The sequence below is a fragment of the Micropterus salmoides genome, unplaced genomic scaffold (assembly GCF_014851395.1).
Source record: "Micropterus salmoides isolate LMB-PRFRI ecotype aquatic unplaced genomic scaffold, ASM1485139v1 Ms_hic_scaffold_15, whole genome shotgun sequence".
Classification (NCBI taxonomy): domain Eukaryota; kingdom Metazoa; phylum Chordata; class Actinopteri; order Centrarchiformes; family Centrarchidae; genus Micropterus; species Micropterus salmoides.
The window spans coordinates 26467444-26489995 of record NW_024040596.1 but is presented as its reverse complement, the minus strand read 5'-3'; the positions used below and the strand labels follow the sequence as shown (position 1 = coordinate 26489995).

The 22552-nt window shown below is 40.9% G+C and overlaps 1 protein-coding gene and 1 long non-coding RNA gene across 2 annotated transcripts in view; both read left to right on the top strand.

Annotated features, from left to right (window-relative positions):
- Window positions 1-299: 299 nt before the first annotated feature.
- itgb5 (integrin, beta 5) overlaps window positions 300-22552 on the top strand; it is a 44525-nt gene continuing 22272 nt past the window's right edge. Inside the window, 13 exon segments of the mRNA XM_038721321.1 lie at window positions 300-907; window positions 1750-1835; window positions 1987-2191; window positions 2308-2557; window positions 3432-3600; window positions 5262-5423; window positions 6773-6779; window positions 6782-6867; window positions 6966-7055; window positions 8985-9119; window positions 14631-14805; window positions 15732-15917; window positions 15920-15985. Of these exon segments, the coding sequence (XP_038577249.1) occupies window positions 829-907; window positions 1750-1835; window positions 1987-2191; window positions 2308-2557; window positions 3432-3600; window positions 5262-5423; window positions 6773-6779; window positions 6782-6867; window positions 6966-7055; window positions 8985-9119; window positions 14631-14805; window positions 15732-15917; window positions 15920-15985 (1696 nt within the window). The 5' untranslated portion in view covers window positions 300-828.
- LOC119904549 lies at window positions 20196-21947 on the top strand. The gene is made up of 2 exons (XR_005444722.1): window positions 20196-21459; window positions 21795-21947. It is a non-coding gene; the product is annotated as an uncharacterized LOC119904549 (long non-coding RNA).

Genomic DNA, 22552 nt, shown 5'->3' with positions numbered 1-22552 from the left:
CCCTCTGGCCCACAGAGTTTGGGGTGGACTAAACCTGATCACCTTCAGCTGGATTGTATTGTAATGCTTGTTGCAGCCAACAAACTAGGAAATTGATGTGCTAGTCATGTTGCCGTCCACCCCAGCAACAAATCGCTAGTCCTGCACCAGTGCTGGGGAGCCACCACTAGGTGTCCGCTCCAACTGCGTTCAGGGCTGTGCGGGTGTCAACCGCAATATGGTGCGAACTGTTTAACAAAGCAACGAATGGGTTAATGTAATCCCTAGCTGGGATTGGGCGGAGATTCCAGCTGGGACGCGAACCGGACAAACCGAGCAAGCAACAAATCTGGAGAAGAAAACCACTGTGCATGTATTTGTACATCTGTTGGGCCTTTTTTGCTCTCCCACTTCACTTGTGCGTAAATTCTGATTGTATCAGACCGAGAAATGCTGTGAACTCGATGGAGAAGTTTTGGAGTTGCTGTCAGCTATGGGTGAAGTAGTCAAGACGTGGAAAGTCGTAGAGGCGTCCAGGCACAAAAACTCAGCGGGCTTGAGTTCAAGAAGTGGATCAACAGGACTGCGTGGAGCGCTCCCTTTCTGCCTACTTTAAAACAATGGATGGCTGTCCCTGCCTTTACACGGACCCGTCAGTCTGAACCTAGAAAAAACGCTTCAGTGGAGCTGATATGGTCTGAGCACACTTTACTGTTGTGATTTGCACCAGATCAACAGGACTGTATCCAATGAGAGGTCTCATGGTAAAACAATACATTGGTGCGAACTGCGAATAGAGATAAAACTGTGGTATTTCACAAAGCGTTGATAAACACGCCGAGTGACACCATGTGGAGCCCGGGGACGTGGATCTGGCGAGCGGCTCTGTGCTGCATGCTTCTGGAAACGTTTCTGCACACTGCTAGAGGTAGGACAAAGCAGGCTTGTGTGCTTTGCAATAATTTTTCTAGTGTCATCTATCAGCCTGTTTGTGCAACAACAGCATCGCCCGGCGAGCCCGTGTTTGGTGCAGACACACGCGGTCTTTAGAGCTACTGTGAACTGGAGCCACATGGACGCGAGAGAAAGAAGTAAACATTTGGTTGTGTATGTTTACTGGCGTTTTACAGTGGAAGAGAGAGACACATTTGCTAGCATTAACCTCTGACCCTCATTAAACCAAGTAATTGTCTAATATAGATAAGTTAAATATGCCACAGGCTTATAGGTCGCTATAGGCCTGTATGTTGAAGCACTATAATTTATGGCAACACTCATGAAAATGTCATCGTGTACCACAGACACTGACCTGGAAAAAAAAAACAGCTGTGCAATATGCAATGTCTACTTCCTGTGCGAATATTATAGTGTTGGCACTGTGTCAGATCAATTTGGTATTTTTTTGTGGCTGCGGTTTGTGTTTTATTGGACTGCATGTAGCATATTGTGACATCTCTAACATTTTGTCTGTCTCAGTAACATATAGGCTACAGGTAAATAGAAACACTAGAAACATCCTATGGTAGAGTGCCATCCAGTGCAACCCCACAAACTACAGCTTCAAGCAGAGCTGAATACACCCCTCACACTCGCAAACAAAAACAAAAAAGATGATTTTTACAGTCAGTATTGGAATTGAATTACAGTGCACAGGGGTCTGTGTTTTTCTGGTCCCTAATTTAAGTCCTTAGAGAAATATATTAGTGATTATTTTTCCATTTCAGCCTCAATAACCATCCCTGTCTATGATCTTTGCCTGCCTTTTCTCAGGTCTCAACTTGTGTATGAGTGGCAGCGCTACCTCCTGTGAAGAATGCCTCCTGATTCATCCCAGTTGCGCCTGGTGCGCACAAGAGGTATAGCTTACCTGCATTATTTTCAGGATTTAAACACTGCTGTATGTTTCCCCAGGCCACATGTCTCATTATATTTCAACCTTTTATCATGTTTTTATGAGTTAATCACTGACAATCACTGATGCGAGGTTTATGGCTTTCTATCTTTCAGGATTTTGGGAGGGGGCGGACTCTGACAAGGTGTGATTTTAGTCAAAACCTTCAGAAGAGGGGCTGCGAGGCAAGGTTCATTGAGTACCCAACTAGCAGCCTTTCAGTCCTGCAGAACATACCCCTGAGTTCTAAAGGGTCCGGGTCGGCTCAGTACAATGTCGTTCAGATTATGCCTCAGAAGATTTCTCTCAGCCTGCGGCCAGGTAAGTATTGTACATATTTAGAGTGAGGGATAATTGTTGCACCAGCATAAGAGCTTTCTTTCTCAACTCTTACATGATTTGTGAGTAAACACACGGCTTTCCACCTGCCCATCCAGGAGACCAGACGTGGTTTGGTGTGCAGGTGCGGCAAGTGGAGGATTATCCAGTGGATCTCTACTACCTGATGGACCTCTCTCTTTCCATGAAAGATGATCTGGACACCATCCGTAACCTGGGCACCAAGCTGGCCCAGGAAATGGGCAAGCTCACCAGCAACTTCCGGCTGGGCTTTGGTTCCTTTGTTGACAAAAACATGTCCCCCTTCTCCTACACAGCACCCAAGTATCAGGAGAATCCGTGCAGTGGGTGGGTAGTGGCAGCAGAGTGTACTGCATGTTTATGTGGGATGGTGTTTTGTTTTTTGATTGAAATTCTAATGGACCAACACAATGTAATTTACACAAGACTGTATGTGTGGTTGAGCTGAGGAAGAACTGTTCTCTTGTGACGTAAATGTTGCCCTGTAGATGAATCCTGGGAGAGGCAGACTGTGGAGGAAAGTCCTAAAATAATCATTTACTCTAACCCGCACGTTCTATTTTTGCACGTTCATGAATCATGTATAGTTGGATATCCTGCAATGGCAGGAATTGAAGAAGAGATGTTTCATATTTAATAAATCAAAGTGATTAAGCAGTTCTTCAAAATGACCCCTATGATCCTGCACTCCTCAGGGTTGTTTATGAGGGCAAACTGAAAGGGAGCAGAATAAATAGAGGGTATAAAGCTGTGGCACACGACGTTTGCCCCGGAGGTGAGACTGCGCTGAACTAACTCAGCGCCTGCCATCGCGCATCACTACCCATCTAGGTTATGGCTTTGGGGTGTGTGTGTGTGTGTGTGTGTGTGTGTGTGTCAGTCACACACAGTGAAGCATAGCAGGAAAATATTTAAAGGGATAGAGGTCAATATGTTGTCGTCTAAGAAACCCAAATCACTTCCGTCATTGCTCACTGTCTTTCTACAAGACAAGATAACTGCCTACATTTTGGTCAACTGAATCTTGAAGAATGTCTCATTTTGCAGATCAGTGACCCCTTAAAGTAATACTGCTAGGATTGATGCACATCTTGTTTTGATAAATAAAAGGCATAAATAAATAAATACAGATAAAACAAGACCAAACGTTTTGTTGTTTTGAATGTTATTCTGATCTCTAGCTGTCTGTCAATCTGCACAGATACAAACTGTTCCCCAACTGTGTCCCCACCTTCGGATTCCGCCACATCCTCTCACTGACCGATAAAGTGGACCGTTTTAACGAGGAGGTGCAGAAGCAGATGGTTTCTCGCAACCGGGACGCACCAGAGGGCGGATTTGATGCTATCCTGCAGGCTGCTGTTTGTAAGGTGACAAGTGTCTCAATTCTTCATCTCTTTTTATAGAAGCTTACATTCATCTTCTATTGAGTAGATTTATGTAGAACCTTTTAGAGATTCTTGGAATGCTTCCTTTAAATGAACCCTGACTTGGCTGCACGTAGTGATGGGACACATTTGGTTTAGATGGAGGGGAAAGCCACTGTGAAACGACTGAGATGCGCCTGCGACAAGCGCCTGGCTTATTTGCTTGTTAATTAAAAGCACCAGGGGGGATAGACAGGAAGTGCAGTCTGGTGCAGCTGGTTAAACATGACGACTTGTCTCTTGCAGGCCCAGTCATATCCCTGCTTTTCCTCTCCCAATTTAATTGTTTTCTACAGGAAGAGAATGACTCCCTCCAAGTAGCTCCTGCCTTGTAATTTACTCATGCTGCACTATTTCAAACACTTACTGGTTAGGACGCTGTACTGGGTCTGTCCGAAAGCCTGATTGATCGTAGATTTTCTTTTTTAGCAATTTGATGTGAATATGACATTAAATAAATTGCCTTAGAAGTATTTATTTAATTTGTAATATTTAATATGTGGATCTTACAAAGGGAAATGAAATGCATAGAAGCAGACAATAACGAATTATCATCTTTTTATAATGTTAAAATCCTACCAGACATTTTTTTAACTTTTTTAATACACATGCCTTGTCCTTCAGTTTATTTCCTTGCAACGTAAGTGCTTCCTTTTTTTACTGTGTATCCTCAAAAACAGAAGTTAGTCATCAGTGTATGTCACACCTAGATGCAAAGCTTAACCTTCTCACACAACATTTTCCTAAACACTTGCTATAATAACTCTTCAAAGAGGCCTCTGATAAGGGCATCCACAGCTCTATTGTATACTGTACTGGCCAAATAGTGACAAAAGAATTACAAAATCCCTCTCTTCGGTGGTTGAAATGTTGTTTCTTTAGTGTCGTGCATTAGTCAGCACTCTGTCAAATGCTCACTTTGCCATTGTCTGTTGTTTCCTATTGATAATAGCCAGGACGGGGCCTGTGGCAGAAAGCTCTGGCTGTTCCACCCCCACTGTTTTGTATGTGTTTGGATCAGTGGTTCTCAAGCTTGTGGGAAGTGATGAGGTCTATTATGACCCAGGATATAAAGCCATTTATTAATGTGGTGATGTGTTGTATGGTGTGTATGTACATTTGTACACGTGTGCATTAGTAACCTTTCCAGATAATCATTTGGTGTAATCCTAATAACCAAGCCAAATAGCAACAAGATTGAATTTAATCCTCCTCTATAGCTGCGACCACATATGTGCATGCATCCACATGTTGATTAATCCACTCACACACAACCTCGCAAGAGTCTACTACAAATGGTTCTTGAGTTATCGAAGGGGCCTGGCTAAAGTGTAGGGGTGGGACAATGAAAAGGCAATGCTACATAGTCCAGTGACGTCTCCACTAGTGTTTACAACAATTGGTTCATGAGTTACATAAGTGAACGTGGCAAAATGGTGTGTGTGTGGTCTTTCTACAAAGTTTGGTCATGTTACGTGAATCTGTTCAGACGTTACCTGCCTTTTTGTTGAATGCTACTCCCACTGCCACCATTTGGCATGAACTCAAATACACAGCCTGCTGGTTGCTCTTTTGGGTCCTTATCTGCTGTACCCTGTTAACAGGAGAAGATAGGTTGGAGAAAGGAGGCCTACCACCTGCTGGTGTTTGCCACAGACGATGTACCTCACCTTGCTCTGGACGGCAGGCTGGGAGGCCTCGTCCAGCCACACGACGGACAGTGTCACCTCAACGACAAGAACGAGTACAGCGCTTCCACAAAGATGGTAAGAAGAGCTGCCCTTTCTGTTGTTTGGCTCACAAACAAAGCAGTGAACCCCTCCACTATTATTTTAACAAACGAATAGGCTTTACAGCCTTTAGAGAAAACTTTTCTCTTACATCTTATTGGGGCAAATTCACTCTGCAGCTTTAAATCCCATGAGAAAGTTGAAAGCTGGGATTTACTGTGACTCACATTGTCATTGTTCAATAAACCTCAGCTAACCTCAGCTCCAGCTGTGAATGGACATTTTAATTTCCAATGTTTACTCAAAGAATGTCTAATATATATGCCTAATACTTGGAGCCTTCCTTGATTTAGGTAGTTGTTTATGATGGCGTACCCTTTTGAGGATTCCTCTTATCCAGTCTACATCACTTGATTTAAGTAGTTTATGTCTAATATGTTTGCTAAATCTGTCCTTACTCCAGAGTTGTATGAAATTAGCTGAAGTAAAATGTTTTAACTTGAGTAAGAACACATGCTTATTATTGGCAGCAGCCTATGGTGGGTAATTGCAGAGGGAAGGGCCAGGTAAAACCACAGAATAGACTGCTGACTTGTAAATACTCAGCTCAAGAGCATGCAGAGGGACAAAAAGGTACAAATATTTCTCTTTGAAAGCTCACATTTTCAACCAAACTCTTCCAGCTGACCTGTGGATACCGTGGGGCACTTTTGATATAAGGTATAATGCTAATCAGGAACCAGTGGAATTTTTTTTGTCAGCTCAAGCAGGAAAAGCAGACAAATCACACAAGTTTTATACAGTGTCTGAAGATACCGGATGAATAATCCTATAAAAATCGATCAATATCATGCAGATGGCACTGTGCTACCATTTAATTAGGATTGTAATTTTCCCGGTTTATTGCCTAAAAGCTTAATTTCAAAAGCCTACCTGGCGTGTTTGTCAAAGAAGAGCAACAGTGTAGAAATTCTGTGATAAAAGGAGAAAATTGTTATGCCTTAAATATTTCTCTTTATGTTTGTGGGACACACTGATCCACATTTCTGTCTTTGAGTCAGAGCGTTGGATTGGTAATTGAGACAAATCACTGGGAGTTGTTGCTATTTCTTTTCATGCTCCATCTGAAATAAATCTCAGTAGGGACTAAATAGCATCCAATGAAAATAATCTCGTCTCAAAGTGCAATCTCGAATGCTCTCAGGCTTTTTATTTGTGATACGGAAATGTGCTAACGATGGGCTCTTATCGAAAAGAAGAAACCACATCAACCAGAAAAGCATGAACATCTGTAAACTAGCTTCTAGACTGGGAACTCTATATACAGTATGTGTGGACAAAAATACCCATAATGTCTCTCTCTCCCGCCCCCACCCCCCCAACAGGACTATCCCTCTTGGCTCTTCTCGGGGAGAAACTGGCAGAAAATAATATCTTTCTCATCTTTGCAGTGACAAAACGGCTCTATGTTATTTATAAGGTACTTTGATTTTAGCATTTTATCTTTATGGACACATGCTTTTCTTATTCTGTTATATTAATACAACTAATGCTGATCTTGTTTCTTCCCTTACAAAGAATTTTACTGCACTCATACCTGGAACTACAGTAGAAATCCTGGACCAGGACTCTAAGAATGTAATTCAGTTGATCGTCGCAGCTTACAATGTGAGTAAAGGAAATTGTGCCGGTCTGACTGTCAGTGCGTCTGGTTTCCTGTTTGTGTGAGTGTGTGAGAGAGAGAGTCAAGTAATTACACAGTGGGATTTGAGAAGAAAGATAAGACGAGGCGGAGGGAAAACGGAGGCAAATTCTTTTAAAGTCTTCCCACTGCTGTGACAGTTAATAAGCCTCCAGTTGACATGCGTGGTTGCACACAAGCTGGATTTCTCATTTTGGTGGTGAGGTTGGGGTGTTATGCAGTGGTTTTAACAGCTGACTTTGTAATAAATGAGATGCTTTTCATAGTGAGATTTCTTATAGGGATAGACATGATTAATCTATTAGTTGTTCCACAGAAACGTTCCGTTCTAAATCACTTCCCGAGCAAAAGTGTCATTCAGTGCTTCTCAAATGTGAGGATTTGTTGGAAATTGAATATCTTTTGGTTTTGGACCATTGGTCAGACAAAACATAGCATTTTGAAGATTTCATGTTGGCTCTGAGAAAGTGTGATTTGTGACATTTAGAGTAAAGGCCTCATCAGGTGTGGCAAGATAAATCTGAGGTGTCACCAAATGATCAACAGGATGGGAACCAGAAACAATTCTGCTACACAAACTCATGTTTACTTTTTCAGGCTTTACATGCTTCTAAAAACTAAAATAATAATGCAATGGTTGTTTTACAAAATCATTGAAACAGAAAAAAGAGGCATAGAATGAGGGAAGTACCAGTTATAGTAAATGTTATCAGTTATAACCCAAACAGTCAACAGTGAGAGATTCAGCCAACAGTTGAAGGTAAAAAGCACTACAGTGAAAGTACTTTTACTGGGAATATTGTACTACGTGTGCAACAGCTAATTTTCTTTTGCTTTGAATGCCATATGGACTGATATCAAGCAAATTTTAATTTATGGTTGATCTCTAGGATGTTCCACCTCTCTCTGTCTGGCCCCTAAACTGAAGCCTGATATTCATCTGATTTTCTGTCCTATACCTTTTTTTGTGTGTGTGTGTGTGTGTGTGTGTGTGTGTGTATTGTTTTTAAACCAAATAGCTGTACTGTATGTAGTCAACCTTTCCCTTAATGTTTTCCTGTGTGGGTGTACAGATTTTTTTTGGCCTCAGTCAGGAGGACCAGCATCTACTTTTGACCCATGGCAGTTTCTGCATCAGAAAGTTGTGTCAAACGCAGACATGACACGCTCAGTGCGTGGGAGTGAGCTTTGACTCACGGCCTTATTAACATTCCTGCTGCCACATTATATCCACTCCTCTAGGGTTGTTGGCTAGATAGGCTTTGCCAAACACTGTGAGTTTACGTTGTGTAACCAGCTCATTTATCCTGAAGCCCGACTGCGGCACAAAGTTGCTCCTTGCTGTGAATATGTTAAGGGTCAGAAAAGTTTAAGTGTGTGTGAGAGAGAGCGAATGAGGGCATGCTTATCCATGTGCACCAAGTACCTGATTTATCCTTGGCACCGTTACTTTGTAGAAAATGTGCATGAATGCCTACAGATTGGGTCTGCAGATGTTGCACCGAGCCAGATTCAGCTGGCATTGCAAACAGCCATGGTATTTCACATTCACACACATGCAACCTGCCTGCATGCACGTCATTTGTGGTTTTGGCTAAATTAAATATAAAAATGTGCCTAACCAAGGCAATACATTCCCCATGTTCACTCTTTTACAGGCCTGAAAAGATACATTTAGGTGGTTTTAACATATATGTCAGTAAGGCATGAAATTAATGTGGCTTTAGTTTGAGGAAAATGTCAATGTGCGCAATGGCAACTGCTCGAAATCACAGTGTTGCAGAGAAGCCTGGAAGGATTTATTTTACCATGCAACAAAAGTAATCTGTTTTAAAACCCTGAATCCCTAACATGTACCAACAAACTCTGTGTCCTCCTGGGTGTTTTCTCCTCAGAACATCCGTTCTAAAGTGGAGCTGTCGGTGTGGGATCACCCAGAGGACATCAGCCTTTCCTTCACCGCCACCTGCCAGGATGGAAAGCCGCTGCCAGGCCTCAGAAAGTGTGCCGACTTGAAGATAGGAGACACTGTGAGTCCCTGTTCACGCACCCCTCTCCAACTCCCCTCACATTATAAATGTTTTATGCATCCTGTTGGCCCTGAAAATGTATTCTAGCAGCCTGGTTGTCTTCACCTACACCATTTTAGCACCATTTTATTCTTTTGGTTTATGAAAACTTGAAGATCTTTAAGTTTTACTGGGTTTGCCATTTTTAGGATGCCTGTTTTTGATTGCATCCAATTTTGTATGACTTTGCAAAGCAGCGGCCTGTCGGATGCATTCAATTTTCAATTTATGTGCTGAAAAACGTGACTTTTTTACGATAAAATTGATGCTGTTGGGTGTAAATAAGTTTATTAGTACATACAAATGCATCTATCAGTGCCAGTGCAATAGAGTTTGTATTTGCAAATAAAAAAAAATACCATGAAACAGGAAAAATAAGTTCCCAGCTTGTTCTGCCAGAGATCCAATCATGTTTGCGACACATTCAGAGAAGCACAGAATTGAGGGCATGTGGAAATCATTGTTTGAGAGTGGAAAACAACCATTTGAGAGGTTGCAGATTGAAGCAGTTGGCAGGAGTGACCTGCATTTGTGCTGGATAGGTTGGTACTCAAATTACCTACATTCCCATGCAGATTTACAGTTTATTTTCCTGATATATATAGCAGTAACTAAAAAAAACATGTTTGTGTGTGATTTCCATAATGTGGTATAGGATCTGAGAGTTTGTGTTAAACGGTTTCAGGAAGTTTTGAGAAAATAATTTACTCTGCAACTTTTATCGATACAAATCACTGGGAGTTACATACATGGAAATGCAGAGATTCTTTGCTTATAGATACAGTTTCCATCACACAAGTGCTCAGGAGTTTTGTTACAAAAATGTCTTCATATGTTTCAGAACGAGAGCTTCATAATGCAGGTGAAGACAGTACACATAAGAGGGCAGGGCACAAAATGATCTAACTTTACTGCTGGGGAGGTTCCACAATACTGCTTGGTCTCAGGATGTAGCCAAAGGTTGCTGTATTGATCAGACCTGTCACTGTGGACAGATTATAGAGAGCTATATCTCACCTGTGCTTTAGAAAGCTATTCTCTTTCTTAGGGCTGGATATGTGAAATGTATCACTTGTCAGCCCAACTCATACTCACAGTATATTCAAAAAATACATGATCTTGTAACCGATATCCTGTATAAGTAAACAACACAAAAGAAGAATATTTGCGCTGATGTATTAAAAAAATAAGGCACCTTTGTTGTTTATTAGAGTAAAATTGCCTCCAGCCCCAATCCTTCTGCTCTCCTCAAAGTGATATTCATAATCACTGCCAGTGACTAAAGATAGCAAGTTGTGACTTGGCAGTAGGGTTAATATTGCTCTTCACTTTAAACAACAAGACCGCATAGCCACAGTAATGAAAGTCACCATGATGGACTTTCTGACTGTGTGAGGTTCACTCCAGGACACAAATCCTGCAACTCTGAACCAATTTCCCCTGTATGTGTAGCTCTCTTCTTTAATACTTAATTTAACTGATTGGCTAACTGCTTGATAATGGTTATTCAAAAGAAGGAAAGATCCAATTATCATCATGCAGCTCGTTTGGCAGAGGCTGTTCATTCCTAAGGGAATGTTTGCTCTTTTGCCTCTTAGCTGGATTCAATCAAGAGCAGATACAGCTATGGGAAGATGTCTCGCCCACCGTCCTTATGCTGCTTTCAGACCGACAATAGCAGTGCAACAAAAAAACTCATGTTTGTCCAGTAAAAATATTGAACATGGCTGACATGCGCAAATGATCTTTGCCAGCTGAGATGATTGGATGAAAACATTGTTTTTTTTATATTTGAAGAAGATTATTTTTTTATTGCTTTTTTAATGTTCCTATTGTGTAATTTCCATGTAGGTCTTTTACTCTACTGAATATTATTTTCTGCCCACACAATAACTTGATGTTCCCACAGGTATCAACCATTTCATCCTACCTCATATTAAACACTCCGCTCTTGATCTGTTGATGTTGCATGTAGTTTGCTTTTAATTAAAAACCTCGCCTGTTTCATGAGATTACACTCATATTTGGATTGGAAAACTCAAAGTTAGGCAAGTTTGAAAGCCAGCTTTGTGATCTAGAGAGACAGATTAGGTGTGTTTGTTCAACTGCTTTGTTGAGTTAAGTTTGTTAAGTACTCTTTTTTTCTTACCTTCAATTGGACTCTGTGGATGGTGCGCTGATAGATGAGACACACGCAGTATGAGTATGTCTTGTACATAAGAATATTGTATTAAATGTTTGAAGATGGCTGCAAGCTTTAGCTGTAGTTACTGCAGTTGGGATACTTTCTCTGTTGCTGTCTCTCTGGAAAGAAAAAAAAAAAAAAGCAGAGGTCAGGTGACACAGGATGATGGTACATCTTAATTGTTTTGAATTTTGCACAGAACCCTCTGTGGTGGTCACTTTATATTCTTTACAGCCCTCAATTAAGATTTGTGTTGAGTCCTGGATCCATTGAAAATGCTAGCAAGGGGCAGCTTCATACATGCTGTCACACAGTGAGCTTCAACGTTGTGGAATTCTTCTCCTAAAACCCCCCGTGCTCTTCTCTCTGCTGCTTTATTTTCCTGGGACGGTTTTGGGATGGGAACGGGTGGTGGAGGAGCTGAGGGTTATTGAGGCAGAATAACACCAGTGAATGGAAAGGGGCTCTCGGGTGACGGGCCTTGCTCATGTCTTTTATCCTCAGCAGTGAAAGGAGAGGGGAGGGTAGCAGCTCAGTCTGCCGGGTGCCAAGCTCCCCAGTCTTTACTGAGGATATGACCCAGGTGTCAGTCACTGTGTCTGTGTGAGCTTGCCATCGAGCCTCATGTTGCATCTCAATGACCTTGCACAAAAGTAGGCAGGAGGAGGCCTGTGAAACTGCAAGCCTTGAAAGAAGCAAAGCGGCAGAAGGAGAAATGCTAGCTGGAGTGTATATAGTTAAGCCGCAATCCTTTTCGCTGTAACAATACAGAAATGTATGACTACTGAATAGGCTCATGCATATGAATGAAACCAAGTCTGTGCTAACATACCATAGCTCCTTTTTTCTTTTTTCAAGTATGTTTGTCCAGACAAACCAGAAGCATTTGATTGGGTTTTTCTGAAATAATTTTTGAAATACAATTTTCAGTGTTTCTGTCAGACCATCATTGTCTACACATATTTCAGTTGTCCACCTCTTAGTATAACCTAACCCGCTGTCTGTTTCTTGCCCTTCCCTGATCGGATTCCATACATTTCTCATTGACTTTAGTCTCAATGTATCGTATCCTCATTCTTTCCTCCCCCGTCCCCCCAGTGTCCATTATTGTTATTATTATTATTATTATTACTACTACTTCTTCCACCCAAATTTTCACTCCCTATTTTCTCCACAACCTCATAGTTGTCCTAACAAGCCACATGATTGGGTGAACGGTCTCCTCGCGACTCAGATTTACAGTAAATTTAATTGTGCCCCTCATTAACTTGTTAAGCTTCCCGCGCTGACGTGGAGGGGGGAGTCCGGGCAACATGTGACATAGTTGCTTCCTGTATCCTGAATCACCTTGTGTTGTATGCCGGACTGAAGTACAACAAATGTTCCCTCATTAGTATTGGTACGTGTTGTTGCATGATAAAATATCCTGTTGAAATAATCAGCCACTCTATCTAATCTGTCTAAATTACTTTTCCCAAAGAGATATGACATGTGACAAAAATGAGAGTCATGTGAGTAAAACATAATTACGGTAGATGTGAGTGCCTGTTTGGAAAGTGGCAGTCTTGTTAGTTAGTGTCACAAAGCCTGTCTGTACAACAGTCAACATTACAGATTGTTTTGAGTGTGACTGAGTGACAGATTGTAAGTCCTGCATAAGACCTTAGAGAAACTGGAAGCCTAGAAGTCAAGTCAGGATTGGGAGATGTGAGTTGTGCTGCTGGATTTGCATAAGATTCTTTCTGTAGCATTATGCACCAGCTGTACTTGTCACTGATGTTTACTTAATAAGTTAATAAGTTGTGTGATGTGACCTGGAAGTTGTGCAATAATTACATCAATCCATGATTGACAACAGGCCAACAGTGTATTTAACTAACCTTTTTAACTTCGGTTTCAATTACAGCACAGCCTGTAACAATAGTTTATGCTTGGCCTCCATTATTTACACTTTGCAGTAACCTTTTCATTGGTCCTGTTCATGTAACATATTAACAGTTTGATATTTTGTTAATTAATTAGTTTATGCAAATTCTTCTTGATGCCAAGGGTACACTGGTTGTGTCTGCCAAATCTCGGCAGAGGAAGGCTGTGTTTATCCAACACATTTGGAACAGGACATGCCTTGCCCAGGTTGTGACATATTTGGTCTTGAAACACAGGAGACAAGGGGGGAAGCCCTTTACTTTGGAGATCCAGATCCAAACACACAATAGTTCTGCCAAGAACAGCAGGTGCTGCAAGGGTGGAATATTTGCTTTTGGTGCAAGATTTCAGTTTATTTTAGTGTGCTTCTGGTCATCACTTCAAAGCAGAGAATATAGCCCTCCCTCTTTAACAGTTTTGAACTCTGAACTGAAATAAATGATAATATGCAACCTTTCCCCCCCTCTTTCTACAGCTTTGTATTCTCTGTAATCTGTCTCTCTGCCTGTGGATTTGTCTATCTGTATTTGTCTATGTATGAAAAGAGCTACAATAATTACACAGGTTAAATGGCTGAAATGGCTATAAACACCCTCAAATTTAAGTTGGAATCTGGCACGTTCAGATTCAATGAGCTGAAATCCAAGTACCAAGCCAAACCAGTAGAACATGTCACTGTCCACTGGGTGGTTTTCTTCTTAGCACTTTGTCGTACTTTCATACATAAGTGGTGTTTAGGGTGAAAGCCTGCATTAAGCCTATTTCAGGAGCCAGAAATGCAAATTTGTAGCTGCAAAGTTTTTTTTTCTGTTTGAGTCAGAAGGCAACATCAAAGAAAAGCCCCTGAGCTCTACATTGAACAGACGACGTCAAGGATAGCTGTGACTGAGAAAATATTAGGAAAATACCAGAAGAACGTGCTCATGTTGGAGCAGAAAAAACAGCTGGGATTGGGATTCTCTTGTAGTCGAGACTTCCTTTCTCAGAGCAATCAAATGGGTGTAGGTCTTGTGTCCCACTTTCTGTGCAGGCAAAACCACATCAGCTGCAAACTGTAAACATAAACTTGAAATAAGCCCACTGGTGTAAACACAACACAGGGTCATGTGTAGTTCATGTCCACAAGATAGCTGGCAGCCGCTAAGAGATGTGGGGTGGGTACAGGTCACTTAGAAATATAGAAGGTGGTTGAAGATATTGTGATTTAGAGGCTGTATGATGTTGCTATTCTATAAAATCTCTCAAATCATCTGAACTTGAACTGAACCCTTCCCAAACAGGAAGTCACGATCTTTCCTCCATCAGTGCCCGTATTTACATTTTCTTCTCTAATTACACCACTTTTTTTTAATCTATTGTAGGTATCGTTCAACATAAGTGTAGAAGCGAGGAGCTGCCCTCCCCGCGGCACTGACCAGAGCTTTACCATCAAGCCGGTGGGCTTCAAAGACCGTCTGGAGGTGTCTGTGGATTATCAGTGTGACTGCGGCTGCAGCCAGAAAGCCCAAACCAACAGCAGCATCTGCAGCTCCATAGGTAGTTCATCCTGCGTTTTCCCCTTTTATTTGTGCACATTTCACGTGGATATACAGGAGCTAAATATTAAAGCAATAACAATAACAGCCCAATCATTTTAGAAACACCTGTTTAATTACAAGTTTCTTTTTTACAAACGTAGACCCTGGTACCTGATTAGGAGCTAGTTTACCCTTTTCTCTTGCCCGGGGACGTTACTTAATGTTAATCAAACTGCAGAGAGCGACATCTTCTTGCAGTAGGAAAAGCAGTCATTTTGAAAACAAGGGGACATGTAAAGCCATGTGAAAATCAGCTCCTGTAAGCCTGCAAGTTGGTAAAAACCAAAAGTCATGAGCCTTGTTAATCACACAGGGCAGAAAACCACTGCTGTACTGCTTCCTACTGGTTGAAACTTTCAAGGAAGCTGAACACCTCAATCAGTGGTGTCATACCTGATATTTTGACTTCGGAAAACTCCTACGTTTTCCCAGTTAATTTACTACTTTCCTTGGCACGTACAGAGGCTGTCACTTGTGGTTGTTGTTGAGAAATTGATGGTCATAAAAGCCAAAATTATACTCTGACTATATTTAGAGCTGTATAGATATTTGAAAAACTGTAAGGGTATGAGTTATATCAGTTGTCATCCATTTTTCTTTCAGGAATGCATAATATTATTTCTGTGCACATTTTAGAAGTAGTGACTTAAATAACTGGCAAAGTGGGCAAGTTTAAAACACTAAACACTTAAACCTCTGGAAACTTTTCAGATTCAGGAATGTCTGAACTCTCTCTAGAAGACTTGAAATGGTCATGCTAGAAACAGAATTTGATACTGTAGGTGTGGCTGAATAACCCTGCAGAGTAAATTATACAGGGACCTGGAAGTCATGCATCTGTATTCGTAATCGGCCAGTAAAATAGAGTAACTCTTTCCCTCACAGGTACTTATAACTGTGGGGCTTGTCACTGTGAGCCGGGCTACCTGGGCGCCCGCTGTGAGTGTCAGGAGGGCGAGGTCAGCAGCATGTACCTCAGCGCCTGCCGGGAAGCCGATGGCAAGCAGATCTGCAGCGGGCGAGGAGAGTGCAGCTGCAACCAGTGTCTGTGCTATGAGTCGGAGTTTGGCAAATTTACGGCATCTTCTGCGAGTGTGACGACTTCTCTTGTGCCCGACACAAAGGCATCCTCTGCTCAGGTAGGAATATCATCCACAGATTGTCATTTCCACCGAAGCTGAGTTGCTCTGAGTTGTGGATTTGAATTCTGCTGTCTGGGTGACGTTAAGAGACTCCTTGCATGCGATTCCATTGAGTTGCTCTGCTTGTAGTGAGGTGGTGGTTTGAACTACAGCTGTTGAGGGACCGCACCTCCCTGAGCATTGAAATTAATGAGAATACAAGCTGACATCAAACACACTGTAAACTCTTCAGATCTGCTGCTTGCTGTGGGTTATAATTAAAAATAATGCACATTCATGATGTTGAGTCACGTTTCCATACCTGCTCTGGGTGTGTCTTGATGGTTTGGCCTTCTCCTGACTCCAGTACGACCCACCCCAGTCACCTGCACGGCTGCTGGCTGTGCTCCCAGAAGAAGTTCAGAGGAGCAGCTGCAATAGTAGATGTTCAAATGTTCAGCTCGTGTTTTGTTTTGTGTCTGCCTCGGAGGGCTTGTTTTGGTATGATGCTTGACTTGGACTGATGAAGGACCTGAGAGAGGTCGAGAGACAAGTTTTCTGGAATAGAGAGGACCACACAAGAGATGTGTGACAAGTAAAAAACCACTGAGATAATATGGTGTGTCTCACTATAAACTAAGCTTTGAGCTGAAGCACTGTGGCCTTCAATTATCTTCATTTTGCCATTCTGGGGCGTAAAAGTTCTGTTAATCAGTGATTCATGTGCTGATGCCAACTTAAAATCCTTTTCCTCTCACTGAGCTGTCCCTGCTTTACTCTCATGTCCAAAGAAAGGCAGGTTTGGCTCAGTGTATCTTCTCAGCTATACCAAACAGACCGAGGCTGTTGTGTTCCCAGAACATTGGGTCCAACAGTGAGCGTTCTGGTGCAACTGGCCCACTGGCTCATCCCCAAGCCAACGGCTTTTCCTGTGAAACCACAGAGAGCGCATTGTGACAGTGGGGCCAACTTTGGCGCAATCCCCTAACACAATGCCTGCCTCTATTTATCCATACCCAGCAGACACAGAAGTCTTTCGTTTAGTCAGCAGCAAGGCTGGACACACTAAATGCACAGATGCAGAGTGGCTGTTTGTTTGTGCCGATCATCCATAAGCAGTCATTAAATCTTAACAGTCCACTACCTTCTGCTGCTCTTCCCTTCTCCTTTCTCAGCGTGGTTGCCCAGTGTGGAGCCATAATGAGTTCCTAATGATACCAAACGGTACGCCTCCTCCACACTTTCCTCCCCTGGCTCCTCTGAATCTGTCAGTTAATTATTGTGGAGTGCCCTGTGGGTAAGGCATGCTGTAAAACCTATTCTGTGCCTGCACGTTTTCTTAAAACCCACAAGAAATATTATTAAGGTCTGTTTCGAGCCCCATAGCAAGCAAGAATATCTTGTAAACGGCATTGAGCTCCACCTGGATTAGTCACACTCTGCAGAGAGCAAAATTTGGAGAGTTCAGACCTATAAACCGCCTAAAGGCGCAGCAGGTTTTATTAAAGAGGAAATCAGCTGGCATGGTGTCCTCAGTGTTTCTCCCCCCATTCTAAATCACTCTTCATCTCCTTAAATGTCTGAAGGTAGTTTCCCATGGAGCTCACTGAGGTGTAGCTATCGGACTGTGAATCTCTGTATTACTGAATATTGTTTATGTATTTCAGTGAGCTGCAGTGTAGTTGTTTCTGTGTATCTCCTGATATTATCATTCTGTCAGTATTTTGAGCTCCACGGTTATCTCTCAGCCGCAGTTTGTTTTGGTGCGTCCTTCTTCATCTTCCTGAGCAGTACTCTGCTGTGCTTTGCTTAAATTTAATTCTCATCCTTTGTGGAGAGAAAATGAGATGAAAAGGGCAAATTAGACACATTTAATTGTGTCACACAAATGATGGTGCTTTTTAATGATTTTTATAATGATGACAAAGATTTTCTAAGAAGCTAGTTCGAGAAAACTCAAAGTTCACATACTAGACATCCGTGGATAACATTTGCCTAGTTGTCATGGAGATGGCTTGAGGAAAAAAGCTAGTAAGTGGAGCTTGAGTTGAGATTGTTTTTGATAAGCTACTTTCACTGAGGTCAAAATGAACTTTAATGCTTAAAGAATCTAGTTTGAACAGGTTTTTTGTATTTAAATTGATTCATATGTAACACTGTTAATATCTCATTAAAGTTAAGTTGGATGAATACTTTTTTGCATTTGTTTAACTGGATGAGGACACCAATTAATTTCTTCTAGTCACGATAAGTTGAAGTAAACAAACTACATCGACTCTCTACTCTCCCGAATCAGTTATCCAGTCAGAGTTGAATGTGAGGACAGAGGGACGGAAGCAGGCAGCACTCCACACCCAGCTGTGGCTCACACCTGCTGGGCAGACTGGCTGGTGTGTGTGTGTGTGTGTGTGTGTGTGTGTATAATGGGTGCGTATGCACTGTGGTGACACGTGGCAACTAAATCAGCCAAAACCACTGCAACACACAGCTCCCCAGTATGCCTTTGAGTTTTATGAAGTTGTACCAGGAACATTACTGCAAGACTCCCAAATGCTTGATTGGTGGGGAAAAGAACCTAAAATTATGGCAATATTTTATATTTATTAGCTATTTTTCTCCTCTTCCCAGCAAAAACTGACTCATTACAACTTTGCCATGAGTGTCTCAAAGGTTTTTGTGACGTGAGGCTGTGATAAGTTATCTTTGTGGCAGCTCAAGTAAACTCACTTTTTATAAATATGAAGATGACTTTACTGCTGGTTTGCTTTACAATGGGTTAGTAGAATTCTCTGAGCCGTTTTTGTGTTTGTCGGTCTATATGGAGTTTACACTGGATTGTGCAATGGCTAACTAAGGTTTTGGTTCTAGGTCATTTTTTTATTGAACCTACTCAGCGCATTAAGCCAGTGTTAAAAATACATGTTACATGAATGACCAGCGTCCTGAACCAAAGAGTGTGACATTCAGAGAGATTTGTCAATTGAGGAAGTAGATATTTTTCAAGCAGGTGTAGTTTTTTTGTTTTTTGTAGCATGCAACTAGTGGCCTTTAGAAGAACTGCTTTCTAAAGCACTTCAACATTGGCTGAAGCATCCAGCTGGTGGTGTTGCTTGGTGTAATCAGCCTCTTAGTTGCGTGTAGAGTAAGTATGCTATGTCTTACTGTATAGTATCTGAATTAGTTTTGAAATATTGCAAACAATACCCAGCCCTTTAAACTACCCAGTTCTTCTTCTATTTATTCTAAACTAAAACACTCTAACTTGGAATGAATAAACAGAACCTGACACACTGCTGGAAATATAAAATGAATCACTCTTTGTAAATAGTAGATTTTCCAAGTGTTTTAGTACAGCAGATGTTTTCTGTTGTGAATTAAGAAGAAAGCATGACCATATTGCTGACACCTATCTTAAAATTAGATGGAAAAATTGGAAGTTACTAAACAATGACCAGACAACAATTTTTCTTTTTTTGATAATTAGATGTCCCATGCAAGGGAAGGGATGGAGGGTGGAAGAGGGGTTTGGGTCTTCCTGGGTAATGTGAATTATTTGTATGTTGAATGACTGAGTGGTTACAAAACAAACAACTTATAAACACTGAATATCTAAAAAAAACAAAGAAAAGAAGATTTTGTGTATAGAGACAAAGTGATTTTCTGGAGATTCTGATGAGCAATGACAACAAAAGCACCCAGAAAGACAAAGATGAACCAAAGTAATACAGCTCCCTAAAATTTGTGTCTGGACAGTCTGCTCTATATAGGAGAGGTAGTTAGGAGCAGGAAGCTGGGAGGAGTATGTGCTGTATCTGGGGTCAGATGACCTGTATTGGATGACTGTCTGTCTCTGAATGTTCTGGTAATCTTATCCTTAGTTTCTACACGGCCGTCTGTCTTTATGTTTATGTCTGTATCTGTTCTGAGGAGTATCTTCAAGGTGACTGACATGCAGACAGGCGTGTGCTTTATGGACTCTGTCAGGATTTGTATAGGGCTGGACGATATGGCCAAAAATGTTGATATAAAATGTTTCATGTCTTTCAATATCGATAATTATCACGAATAAGTTTAAAAACGTAATTTCTTTCGAGTTTAAAGGAGGATTTTTGGTTAATGTGGTTTAAACTCTTCTTTATGAGCAACACTTGCTGATAAACAGTGGATCACTTCACAAATCTGAGGCAGAACATTCATAGCAATTATGATAAAATCTTTGTCAACACAAATGCATGAGTAAAAATATGTAAAAGCTTTTTGTCATTTTTCCTCCACAAGATAAATATCATTATATAAAAATGAATTTGTTTATCATTCAAGTGAATAAAATTTATTTATATACATTTATTATATAGTTGTTGTTTTATTATCCAGCCCTAGATTTGTATAATGTAGCATTAGAACTGATTCAAACATTGTATGTATATTGATCATAAGTCTCTTAACTCTCCTATAGAGCCGTTCTGATATATGTACAGGCAGGTGTTACCGAGCATTACTGGCTTTCTACAGATGTATACGTGCAAAGATATAGAGAAACAAAAATTGCAGGAAGAATCTGATGAATTTTTCAACCTTTTTTAAATGGTTTTGTTTTGTGTTTTTATTTTCTAGTTATTATTTTTAATTGCTTAATTTAAGCTGTTTAATGCTGTTGTTGCTTTTTGGAATTTTGCAGATAAAACAGAAAGAACGAGTATTCTAATAACTCTTTTATTGTTAAATATGGACATGTGACTATTGTTTAAAGACAGACTTGGAAAAAAGTGTGAAAGGTCCTATCCCTTAAGCTAAAATATAATCATCTCTGTTTATTCAACTGCAAAATAGTTTTCCTCAGGTCATATCTTTTCACAACCAAATTTAATGGGTGATCGTCCAAAATGTGTTCTTATGTTAAGTAAGTGTTCAAAATCATCTGATATATCGGATATCATTGAAGTACTGATATCACCATCTGTCTCAAAAATCCATTGTTGCTTGGGCTCTTTTGTCCTTACAGTTTTTAACAAGGCCAAGTACTTCCGAGTCCTCCTGCCCCTCTGACCCACATCTCCACTGCCAACTCTGCAGCTGGTTCTAAATAATGATCTAAGTGCTCAGCAGTGTCCTGTTGACAGAAATAGCGTGGGTTTATTTTCCAGACTTGCTCCTTTTTACCCCATAAATAAAACTGTTGTCCCAAAGCTGCACCATATGAGTGTGTATGCATGCACATGCGTGTCTCCTTATTGGGTAAATGGGAACATGTGTGTTTATTCATGTTCGTGCCAAGCATTACTGGAACTGTGCTTCACGGAAAGTAGGTTCTCTTCAGACCCAAAGTGCCTTTTGGCTTATTTTGACATGTTAGAGGACTTGTCAGAGAAAAACAAGTGATGAACTTGTCTTTGCTTTAGGTTTAAAACAGAGCAGTCTGACAGGAAGAGGCAGGTGCAGGTGAAACCGAGAAGTTGTTATCCGAGCCGCAGCAAAGACATGTTGAAACACAGGTAATACTCCTGAAAGCCACTTTCACCATTAAGAAATATATGCAGCTGCTGCCCAGAACACTGAGGTCATTAAAACATATTTCTAAAATGTTGTCGTTATTTCAGTGTAACAACATAGCAAGCAAGCAAAATTGCAGTATTTCTTTGAAATGCGAACCTTTTGTTATGAGAAATGTAAACCACTTTACTGCAGATATATGTAAGAGTGAGCTTTTGAATGAACTGATCAGTTCTTCTTGTTGGAATGAACACCAATTACATTTTTGTATAGCATTCACACGTGGGACTGTCATTGGTATGTGGACACTCAAGGATTTTTTTTTCCTCCCCCGCAGCTCTGTCAAAGAGTGACATTCAAGAAGTTGTATTATTCCTTTTAGGGAAGCCTGTTCTGTCATCATTGTTTTGCATTCTTTTACTAAGATCCTATTGTATGAAGTATAGATAACGCCTTACAATAAAAGTATCTTGTTTTAACCTCTTCAGAACCATAGTCTTGTTTGTACCCTCTAGCTTTAATAAGATCCTGTGCTGGAGTCTTTTTGTCACTGTGGCAGCTCTGCTTTTTTTGAAGCTTGTCTATTAGATGGAGGTTGATATACTGTACGAAATTAGTTTTGAATGGTGTTTTGAAACATGTTGCAATGGGCATTAAATCATTTACTTAAAAGAAACAAGTCCTCAGATACACCAGTCAGGCCTAGTTGTGTGTCAGCTGCTGTTCAGTAGGAAAGAGCTGGGCTCTCGCTTCCTGCAACATGGAGTGTAAAATGTTTTTTGAATCAGTGGCTGTGGCTCACATCAGTGTTTTATGTGTCAATACTTCAACATGCAGCAATTAGTGAGTGTGGTCCTCATTAACGTTTGGCTGACAGACACACAGGCAGTCAGAGGATTGCTAGTAACAACAAACTCATTACTACTGAAAAAGATAATACTGCTTTACATATTATATGGCTCACTGGCAGAGGTTTTTTTTAATAGTTCTCTTGTAAAAAAAAAAAAAGTCTTCTGAGAGGTGAAACATATGCAACTATAAACTATGATAACATAAACATGTAAATGAAATTACTGCTGGGTATCTGGGGTATGA